This window comes from Poecile atricapillus, chromosome Z, assembly GCF_030490865.1.
Source record: "Poecile atricapillus isolate bPoeAtr1 chromosome Z, bPoeAtr1.hap1, whole genome shotgun sequence".
Taxonomy (NCBI): domain Eukaryota; kingdom Metazoa; phylum Chordata; class Aves; order Passeriformes; family Paridae; genus Poecile; species Poecile atricapillus.
In genome coordinates, this window is record NC_081289.1 from 136,987,676 (window position 1) to 136,999,717 (window position 12,042).

A 12,042-nucleotide genomic window follows, 5' to 3' on the forward strand; every position below is an offset into this window, starting at 1 on the left:
AGTGGTTTTATTTTGTTATTCTCTTCTATCCTGTATTACATAGAGAGATGAGAAAATTAGGACAATTGACCAAAATAATGAGAACAGTTTTTGCTAGGAAAAAAAGATCTGACAACAAAGGAAGTGGCAAATTTAGCAAGCTGGTGCAGCAGCCTATGCAAAACACAGCCACTAGACAGCCTCTCTTTGGATTTCGTAGGGATTAATGACCAGTTCTGTGCATGGAAGGTGACAACCCACAGACTTCCGCTGCAGTTATCTTCCAATCTGTGCTACTTAAAATGCACAAGGGATCCTGAAAGGTGGTTAGTCTTATCATCAGCAAACTGCCAACCCACTGAGTTAATCAGGACTGTGAAAACAAGAACTGCCGGATCTCACAGCACTGACTGGTTGACAAAGTGGTGAAAGGAAGTCTGCTGATGAGCAATCTCAGTAGCACAGGACATCAGTGGGTTCTGAATTATTATCCTCAGAGATACCAGAATGTCAGCAGTTTGTTCTTTTTAAGGCATGAGCCCGATGGCTATCAGGAGTCCCAAAACAAAAAAGGAATATTAAGTGTTCGTAGGAAGAGAGGCTGGAAAATGTTTCTATGACACCATATGAACTCCAAATGAACCTGCTTCTTCAACACTCCTGTGCAGCTTTAGTCTCTTCATTCATCATCTCAAACAGATTCAGCTGAACTTAAAACAAAGAAGACAAAGACATAAAGTTGCCTTGCGCTAAAAAACACTGTGCAGGCCAGGATTCAGAAGCCCAAAAGGTGAGGTCTGTAATGCTGAGTGGCAGAGACTGGATGGATGAGGATCAGTCATTTAATTTCTCCAAACAAACCTGCCTCAAGCTGGTTTCTCAAACACTGGGTTTGTTTGCTCAGAGCAATTAAGATACTGCTTCAGGCAATGCACAGTTAAGGTGCTGTATTCTTTTGCAGAAAACATAACTGACCCAGGTGAACTTAAAGGGAAACTGGCATCCACAAGAGAAATCCATTGAGTGCAGTTCAACACAAGGATACTGCCTCTGGCTCCGGAAGTTCCTGAGCTACAAGTCAGTGCCAATTAGGGGAATACACAAGGAAGATCTCATCCCCATTCTGGGAGGCTCACAAACGTAGAGAACTTTAGAAGAACCACCTGAGGTCAGGCCCTGCACAGGTTTGTTTTTTTTTTTTCCCTCTCTGGTCACAGGGAACATCCATAATAAATCTAAGATCATTAGGTTACAACTATGGAGATATTACTTTGTTACTGGTATTTGATAAGAGCATGCAGTTAGCAAGCAGATGCATGGCACTGCAGGAAAAGGGGAAGTCTCAGAAAGTTCAGGATATCTTTCAGCAAGTACCAGCTCAGTAAAGCACTAGAGGGCACCTGTGCCTCGCTCAAGTACCTGAACTGCTGCTCCAGCACGGGAGCAGGGAGGAACCACAGCAGCATCACTGACAGGACAACTCACAGACTGAGCTTTTCATCCATTCTTAGAGGCTCTCAAACTTCTAGGAAGGCAGGAGAGGCTGCCCTAAAGTCTTTAAATTTTTATCCACCAGAATATTGGTCTGTCACTCAAAAATAAAATCCACCTTATTGTCCTTCATCTTCACAGTAAACCAAATCACTCATATAATGAACAGAAAAGAATAGATGAAGGATGCCCAAACAAAAAACAGAAGTCATTGCATTGGCAGAGTATTTTGCAACTTATCTTGCTATGGAAACTCTTGCTATGGAAGGAGACCTGTCACCTTCACCAGCATTATGTTCTTATTCAATGATGTTCACATCAACACATAAGTATTGGGATTTTCTAAATACTTTCTGGTGCAGGCATCAACATGTTAAATCTTATTCTGCAAACAGCATGAACAGTAAACAAAATTTTAGTCATGCAACAGTCTCTCTTAGAAATAAAAAAGTAACCTCTATTTTATAGCTGCTTAGCCAAGTACACACTAGAGCCAAGAAACCAAAGCTACTACATATTCTAATACAAGATTCATATAAACTGAGCCATTAACAACTGCATAAAGACAAAAGTCATCATCTCCAACAGTCCTCAGTTCAAATAAAGATTGAGGTATCTTGCTTTGTCTTCTTCAAAGAAACAGTCAACTGCAAAAAGTGTCCTTTTTGACTTGATTTTGCAAAAAGAACCTACTATAGCCTGTCAAAAATGGTTTCATTCTCTGCTCAGGTGAAGCATAGTGCTGCCTTTCCTTTGAACGTATTCATAACAACAAAACATTATTCAAGCACTTCCAACATGGAGAAGAATATTTCTCTCCTTAACACTAAACAGTACACTTGAAAAAAGAGTTCTGTAAGCAGTTCATGGAAGACTTGTAAATGATCAACATTTAGCAGTTACCCTAATCACAGGAATCTAATACAAAGAATAAAAGCTAGTTATATGACATTCAGGGCTACATTATTCTTTCAATTTAGATATTTACCTCATCATCTCCCAGTGAATTTATTTGTTCTAATTTTCTGGTCCAGTATCTGGCCTCCTCTTCAGGGATATCTAAGTCAAAAGAGTAAGTCACACCATCTTATTAACCATGCAACTTTGCATTCATCACTATTAGTATTAAAAAAACCCACATGTGATTTTGAAGAAATAGGACCATCTTACCATCTTATGTTAGCACGTAGATGGAAAATAAACATTGTAAATATTAGCACAGTTCAAGGACTTACACAGCTTTCTTGCTTAAAAATTATTAACCAAATGCACACTTACACAAAGGTAGGAAAGAGAAAGACCAGTTCACACTTAATTCAAGTATTAGTTTGATGGAGAGCCATTTCAGAACAGTATTTTAATACACTTGCTTATGTTTGATAACACATAACAAGAGCCTCTTCTGAAGGCTTTTTATAACCCCAGCAGAAAAAGGGCTGCCCTTGAATAGCACACCTTATGCACACCAATAGCACACCTCCTGGTGTAACACAGATTAGGTACCAAAAAGTAAATGGTCTCTTATTTCTTTGCCAGCAATAAGCCAAATATTTTGAGGGAATAAACAGTGTTACAGGCAGTCATATTCACATGAAAGCACATTCTTTTACACCACACTTCAGCTTCATTGTGAAATGAATCACAACATTTTTACTTTCTAGAGTTACCAAGCTGACAGCAAGTAGCAAGCATTATCACTTTTATTGTGCTACCTATTTTCCATTTCACACTTTGAAGTAATATAGCGTCCTAATGAAACATTGACTTCTGTCACTCAAAATTTCACCTTTCAAAGCACATGCTCAGATATGCAGATAACCTGCTGTGAAAAGCTTAACACAAAATTATTTAGGGATGGAGTGGTGTGAAAACATTGAAAAAGATAAAAAAAAATAAAATATTTTGATTTGTTTTGTTTGGGCTTTTTTCTAGCCCCTCAACATCCTTGAATGTAGCAGCTTCTGAAATCTGGCTGTTTATTGCCTGAAACTCCACCACTGCAGAAACTTCAAAGCTCACAGAGGAAGGAAATGGAGGGAGTGCTCCAGCTAAAAACACCAGCCCTGCAAGCTGACAGGAAGATACTGCTATACCAGTTCAGCTGGTTTTTCCCTCTCCTGTAACTCTTTACACTTTCAGGTGGCCTCAAAAGGAGCCAAGAAGTTTGTTTCCCTGCAATGAACTGTACTCCATGGACACCACCACAGTGATATATCAAGTTATGCACTGGCAAGAATGGGAGAAGCAGGACAGGGTGGATGAAAAGGTAACTCTAAGAGTTTCCTGATGAAAAGGTGATTCTAAAAGTTACATCCACTCTCACTCCTCACAGGAAAAAAAAACAAGATTCATTGGCAGGTGAACATTCCAAAAGCATTGGAACCCACAATGCTTTTGGAAAGGACCAAGACCTTTCTTGTACTTTGAGAGAATGTCTGTTTTACATGTGTCCTCTCTCAGCCACACAAACCATCATCTTACAAAGGCAACAAGCCCAAACACTGCAGATAACAGAACACAAAACACTGTTAGCAGGTACATGCCAGATTTAGTGGAATTTCAAGTTTCAGCAGTAGGTATCTCCTTAGACTATGAACTCACGTCCACATCTTTGTAACAGAAACACCACTGAATTTTTATGTAACTAGCCTTACCCACAGAAGGTGTTAAAATACTCCACACCTGAGAAAGTTTTATGGAAGCTTAGTATCTGACAAAAAAACCTGCACTAAGTAGAAAAAAGACAACCCATTTCTCCTTCCTTGGAGGGACACCGAAGTAATTTATTTTAACTAAAGCACATGAAGCCACCTGCTCTTTCTGATGTACAGTACATTTCTTTGTTGTTAAAACCTATTAGAAAACAAGATAAGAGAAACATGGGAGACTCTTCCATAACTACAATAGTTGTAGAAACACAAATTTGTTTTCGATCATCAGGGCTGTGGATCACAGCTGCACAAATTTATTAGACAATCTCTGTGCAAAATTAGGGCTGGCATTCAAAGCAAACCTGGACAGAACTGATGTAGAAAGAAGGCATCAGTGAACTGAATGGCTATCAGCATACAATCTGATGAGGTTCAGGAGGACAAACTCCAACAATGGCATGAAACAATCCAAAAATTACAGCGAAGTCCATGGAATTGTCTTGGAAAGACATCACTTCTCTAAGAGGTGAAGAAAAACCCATGAAATGAGGACTAAAAGTCAGAGGCCCAACAACTCAAATCCTGAGCCTGAAATCAAGACTAAAGAGACTAAGGAGGGGTGAAGCAATGAGTACTATCAGCACTGCAGACACTGAGGATGTCTCAGGGCAGGCCTCAATGCCTTCCTATACACCATGGTGTAGTGGCATGCCCAGGCATCATGGAGCATCAAGGTCTCTTAGATTTACTGCTCTATCTTACAGCCCAGATGCCCAGTTCATAAACAGAGATGTCAGATTTTTACTACATGATTGCTGCTTCTGTTGAAACAGCTTCTTATGCAAGTCAGAGATAAAAATCAGCTACTGTCCAGATAACAGTTGCTGTAAGGACATCTTCCTGATCTCAGAGAAACGCTTGTCATCAACGCTAATATCAGTAAAATTATTGTACAGCAAACTTTACACATGAAGCAACTGGCCTATGATCTTGAATCAAGTTACCTGCTCAAAAGAAATCCCAAGGAAATAGAATTTTTGATTTTTTGAGGAAGCTTCTGTTGTGTTTTGCCTCAGTCAGCAGTTTTGTTGAAGCTGCTTCTCTGTAATGCACAGAGTGGAAATCCCTAGCACAGAGATCACAGACTCCTTGCAAGACCACATCCACTGCCCAGCTACTGCATCACCACTCAGCTTTTGACTACAATGGAAATTACTCCACTACATTAATTTCTGCTTAAAAGATAAAAAGATGAACTGGTCCAGAGAAAGGCCACCGGATGCTATCTCAGGACTCCACTGACATCATGCATGGTGAACACAAGGAGCAAGGCCACATGTCAGTGAAACAAAATCGCTGAAAAACAACAGAGAGGAGATGGGCAGGTAGATGCAATAGCTTTCAATGCTTATTAATTTGAAACCAACACAGAAACACTGCAAGCTTTACTGTCCTTACTCTTACTGCCATCATCAGCTGGAAGCTGAACCCCATTTTCTCTAAGATCCTGGTTTTCTGGGCCTGAATATGTAGAGTCCATAAGCAAGCACAGACATGGCAATGGCTAGGGTGGGGGATGAGCAACTCCCACAGCATCACTCAGGACTGAAGGCTCCACGCTGAGCTGTTGTGGGATTCCTGGGCACATGAGCAGGGGTGTGGGTGGAGGTCCCAGGTGAGGCTCCTCAGAGCTTGGCAGGAGTGAGAACAAATGCTGAAAGCAAAAGTGATAACCTCTCTCTCTCCACTTTCTTCAAGTGTTCACCTGGCTTCCCCTCTTCCCAGCCCGAATTTTCCTCCCTTTTCCAATGTATCTCATCTTCCTAAGTTCTCAGTGAAATGACTTTGCTGAGCTGAGTTCTTCTTTCTGTTCAGTTCCCAAGACACTAAAATAACAAAGCACATTTACCCCACCTCATGGCTAGATGCAGATCAACATGCTCCTATCCTGGAAGTGTTGAGAACACTAAAAGCATCTTCACTCCAGTTATGAACTAGAAACTGCTTGGCACAGAACCAAACTGTTACAGTTTGGGAGCCAAAAGCATTTTTGAGTACTGCATTCTAAGAGGGATTTGCACAGTCACTGCACTTCTAAAAAAGGGGGACAGAGTAAAATTGCTATCATGCAGAACAATTTTACACTTGAAAAGCAGCATCCTGAAAAGTCTGTGCCAGCACACACTCACTGCATCGAAACAATAGTAGCAAGATTGCCTTCTCCCTACCAGAAAATTTTCTAAACCAGCCAAGGAAAGCTGTATCCTCCCTTGTCTGTCTTGTTCCAAAGAGGGAACAGATATGATCAGAGAAGAAAGTGGCTCCAGCCTGTCTTGACTAACAACCACTTCTTGCCATGAAGAAGGCAGTTTACTGCCATTTTTAATAACTACCAAGCACAAAAACACTTCTCACTCTTCAGGTTAATATAACACCTCACATTTCCCATCCTCACTCTTTGTTACATTTTTGTAGCAGAGGATTTGCAGTCCCTCTGTTTTTCTGAGACTGAACACTCAATAACATGGGGCTGGCAGAGAGCATCATATGACAGCCTGGTCCCCAGAACTGCAGAGATGTGCAACACAGAAGGGCCCACAGAGCTGCCCTCCCCTGTACAGCATGTGCTGATGTCACACAAACTGACCACAAAGCAACAGCTGCATCTGGAACATACAATGGGACACACAGGGGACATACGAAGGCCACCATCAGTGTAACTTTGTCCTGTTACACATCTGGCCATTGACAGTTTAACTCCTGCATGACCTCAGAAAAGCTTATCTTCTATCACCAGAAGCAGAGACTAAACTCCCACCAGCCTTTGTTATGAGGCTTTTTGGAGTGTGGAGGCTTTGCTTCCACACTCCAAGCCTGGTAAATACTTGAGAACAGCTTTATATGAAAAAAAAACCAAACCTAAAAAAATCTCTAAGTTGCCTTCATCACATACTACCACTCTCAGCATCAGCACATTTTGCACTTATTTCAGCTTTAGCAGCTGCCAGTCTTCAGAATACCAGAAGAAGAGATACCAGGAAGAATCTTGAATGTATCAGGTGGAAGCAGAAACAGCAAATTAATCCAGGATAAATATAGTACAAACAACAAACCAGTTTCTAAACCTCTTTACATACACAATCATTACATTAAGGACTTCAGCTTTTCTGGTTTCCAAATTCATTTATTCTCCTTTACAAACCCTTAAAAACCTCTCAAGCTCCATCTAAATACAACAAAATATTTTAAATACATTGAATAACGTGGGGTACTGCATCTGTGTGCAACTAAAGGAGACAGTAGCCAGAAATTATAGAAAAAGCACAGAAGCACAGCCAAACAGATGTTTTTTTAAAGCTGCTACCCCAAGCAGCAGTGTTTTACCCAACCTGAAAAGCACCACAATCTATACATGAGCCCACACACCACACTGGTTCTCATGCACTTTGAATAGCCAGGAGATCTTCGCCTGGGAAACAAAACATGGTACACAATGCTCCTAAGTGTCACTCCAAACCTGCTGTTACTAAAATCTTGCCTCTATGGCCCAGCTGCTGACTTAAGAACTTCCAGAGCACATCAGTGATCCATTTACTTCTCTGTGCAGGGATAAAGCAGCAGTTCCCAACTCGTATGACAAAGAATCTTAATGTGTAGGGAACTAATCCATATTGCTGCCATCCAGCTGAAGGGAATCTGACCTGTGAATCCATCGGGAGAGATGGAGAGGAGTGAGCTCCATGCACTCCTCCAAGTCTCACAGTACCTGGGAAAGGAGAGAGAGCCTAATCCATGGTGCAGAGTCCTCCTCTGTCCCAAAGGTGATGGCAGGAGACAGTCAGTCATGGTGTGAGGGGAAGCACCACTGGAGTAGGTGACATAGGTAGATGCTACTTTCTAGAGCAGTATGATGGACTCTTAGTGCCTCCTGCTTTTCAACCTGCTCCTGACCTTGCCATGGCACCTCAGACTGAAAATGGAGACCAAAGCAAAAACTGCAGCACTCTTCTAGGGAAAAGCAGCCTTTGAAGAGCCAACTCATGCATGCATTTTCTCCTGGCCATTATGAAACCCTGGACAGGCAGACAAGTTTTCACACCCTAGCACAAAAACCACAACAGTGCAGAACCCCTGTTATTTCAGTATTTGGCATGGTAAGAAAAGAAATAAGTAATAGGTGTGCTTTAAATGCTTTTAAATGCTTTACACTGTGTCAAAAACAGAAGAATTAAAAAAAATCTTTTAGCTTATTTATTCCTCTGCATGAAATTCCACTTCTCCAAATGTAAAAATTTAAAATAGTATAAATCAACCCAGAAGAAACAAAGAAAAACTCCTCTGAGTCTAGTACTAGAGAGAAAACACATTATTACCTCAAATACTTTGATTTTTAAAATTCAGATGTTCTAACACATCTACATGGAGTCTGTTTTCTTAGACTTGAAAAAAGTACCTCAAAATGCAATGCAGTCCATAAGATGTACGGCAGAAAAAAGAAAATTCTCTTTTGGACACTCTCAATACAAAGGGAGACATCAGAACTTCATTTTCTTTTAAAGCAGTGATAGTTTACAACCGTGTCAGAGTTAATTCAGATGAGAAGGCAGTGGGTACAAGCCTTGCCTTCAGCTCTGTGTGCTTGCTCTGTCCCTCCCAGAAACCTCAACACTTCTACCAAAGAACCAAGATTTTTGGTGAGGTGAAACAGGCTTGTTCCTCCTCTTGCATAAAAAGTAACTTCATTAATAAACTTCCCATGGACAGAAGCAGTGGAACACCAGGACATTGCCATGGCTAAGAAGGATGGCTCCTGACCAACATCAGACAGCTGTCAGGACAGCAGAGGTGTCAGGTAACTCCTCCCCTTTGCACACTGGACTGTAGTTAAAGAGCAGTGCCACTGCATCTACAGAATACTGTGCCCTCCCAGAAGTACAACCATCCATAGGATTATGCACTCACAACACAAAACACAATTTGTACTGACTGTCCAGCTGCAGGGCCAAGACCTACATCCTCCCCTGCACCAGGAAGCAGAGTATAAGACTCACTTTGAGCATGATACAAATTGCTCACACTGACTAGAGCTCTGCAGTAAAAAGGATGCAACAGAGAGAGGGGGAGGGATAAGCCTTGCAATGGCAGAACACTTTGAAACACTTCAGTGCTCAGTGCATAAAAAAAATAGCACAAACCCCAAAAACACAATTTATGTTCTTGATACAAAGCATCAGGCAAGAGCTGGAAAGAGAAGTTATGTAAGCCTAGAACGCCTTCTGGCTACAGCCTTACTTCTGGGGTTTCTTTGGTTTGGGGTTTATTTTTGTTTGCTTAAATAAAATAAAATTTTAAAATTGCAATTTTACTTGAGATCAGTTTGGTCCAGTTAGCTGCTTTTCCATATTCTGTATTTTTCAACCATAAGTAATTGCCAGAAAGGCAGTTCTTACAACATTAAGTTATTTATATACTCTGCTAATGATAATGTTCAGGAGCACACTAAGCATTAATGTTTCACTAACTGAACTGCACATGTCTAAGAGGGCTACGTGCATTCGCCACAGAGCAGCTCCAACAACACACTTGACCTCTTCTAGAACCAAATTTGTCTAGGTTCAAAGAAGCAAATTCTCCCTGCTCAGGAAAAAAAATGTGTGACTACACAATCCTGAAACACTGTTAGAAAAACTACTGCTAGTGTACATATTCCAGCACTCAGGGACTTTCAAATATTTCATACTTATTCAAACCTTGTTAGAAAGAAGCCTAACAAAAAATGAATACCAGTCATATGACCTCCACTGAACTGAGAACAAACACAACTTGGTTACAAAACTTAAGCTGTTCCCACTCTCTCTCCACTGTCAGCACCCTGGGTAAGTTATGGAAATGCACTCACCAAAAGGTAACTCAAATCTTGTGTCCAGCAAAATTTTATGAGGAGTTGGGTTTTTGGTTCCACATATTTCATCATGTTTCATTACAACTTCTGCCTCCAGCGTAGACCACTCCCCAGGACCTTCCTGTGAATCAGATGCCTTAAGTGAACAAACACTGAAGTCTGAAGAACTTTATGCACCAACTCTCACATTTTATTAAAACAGTCCAAAAAGAGCTTTATGGCATTATCAATGGGGTTAACATCAAATGACACCAATTCAGCATGCACTGCTTTTTTCTTCAAAATCCCAGAGGCATCTATCAAGGCAAGCAGCAAAAAGTAGTGCTGCCTTCTCAGTGGAGCTGCAACAGTAAACCCTCAGAGGCAGGACTGAGGAGTCTCTGGACAGTGAGAGAAATTGAGCACCAGCCAGACCTCATGGCCACACTGCAGGGCATCCCTACTCTTTTCTTTTTATGGAAAATATAATCTATTTCTCCTTGCTCCAAATCAATAATCTTCTAAGTAAATGCCCTAAAATTTGAGTTAAAAATGCTTAGGTGCAACAGCTGCCAAGCTCAGTAGTTAGGGCAGTGACAGACATAGGCACATCTGACTTCCTACTTCTGTCCATATATATTAGCAAAAGGTACACCTAACACTAAACACACATGCCCTAATAAGACATTGCAGCTGTGCTCTGGGTCTATCTTGTCAGCTGGACAAGACAGAGGTCTTTAGCAGTAAATCATAGCAATCTGACCATCAGACTAAGCAGTCAGTCCTTAAGACTTCAAACATTTGTCTGTGTTTCTTAGCAGATTAGACCCTAGCTCTTGAGTCCACACAAGTGAAATGAGACCAAAGAGCCCTTTGTAAGCTCAGTTGTGATCTCACTACAAAATCAAAACTAATGTGATGAGACTCTCTGCTCACTCAGCCTCCCAGACTTTGCAAGTGGAAGTTTTGCTGAAAAGCTTAGTCTGGGCTGCACCAGGCCAGATCTGTAACATATTAATTATCAACACTGGAGCAAATAAAGGTTCTCTGTCAGTTTAACCTCATCAGATTGGTGAATGGCCTTCAGAGCAATCCACACAGTCCCAACCAGGGTGTCCCATATCAGTCCTTTGTTCCATACTTCCACAATAAGGCCCAGGTCCAGCCGACTGATCTCACTGCAAGAAAAAGAAATGCAGCACAGATGAGAAAAAAGCAGGATACAATCTAATTTTGTTTTATGTTCTGCATTACCACCATGATCATAGCAGTGAACTATTTCACTATTGACACAGAATTGTGTCAAGCTACAGAGAGCTCCTGGAAGTGTGTGGCTGAGGCAGCTCATACAGGGAACACTAGGTTCTAGTAACTCACAGTTTAATACTAATTACACAAAGAGTGCAAACTAAAACCCTGAACTATGTCATGCATGAATTGCCAGTAGGAACTCATCTCTGCAGCTATGTACACAGGAGAAGGAAGTACACTTGGTGTACTTTGACACTTGGTGTCAAAACCCAGAGGTGAGAAGTTCTTTGTCATCAGGCACCCCATTTCTAACGAAGTGAGTGTCTCCCTTGGCAGCACAGCAACACAAGTGTACTCTGGCATGTGCAAACTTGCCAATACTTATCTGTGAGTGAAGGTACTCGTAGCCAAAAGTAACAGTCCCAAATCCAGCACAGCTGCATCAGCAGCACTACCTATTGCTCACAGCTGTGTGGCACCACTTCCACTCTAGCACCAGCTACTTCCACATGGCCACTGAGTGGCGAGTTCTTTGACTTATTGATCTGAAGGTTTTCACAAACATCTTACCTCCCATTAACAAAAGAACACATCTCAAATTTGCTTCTTCTCAATGTTTTATAGCATTTATGCCTCCCTTCTGCATGCTGGTTTATAATGTAACTACTTCAGAACAGCCTAACACGTACACAGCAGATATTGGTAAAAACAATAGAGAAGAATTCTGAGCTGACTGTTGATACTACAGCTGTCTCACACTTATCATGAAGAAAGGCTATAACCCATAAT

General features: G+C 41.2%; 1 protein-coding gene across 1 annotated transcript in view; it reads right to left on the reverse strand.

Annotated features, from left to right (window-relative positions):
• Positions 1-12,042, reverse strand: part of UNC13B (unc-13 homolog B) — a 207,796-nt gene that overhangs the window by 162,339 nt on the left and 33,415 nt on the right. Inside the window, exons 4-6 of the mRNA XM_058864730.1 lie at positions 11,063-11,180; positions 10,021-10,144; positions 2,459-2,529 (exon numbers count right to left, since the gene is read on the reverse strand). Of these exons, the coding sequence (XP_058720713.1) occupies positions 2,459-2,529; positions 10,021-10,144; positions 11,063-11,180 (313 nt within the window). The remainder of the gene's footprint in view (positions 1-2,458; positions 2,530-10,020; positions 10,145-11,062; positions 11,181-12,042) is intronic.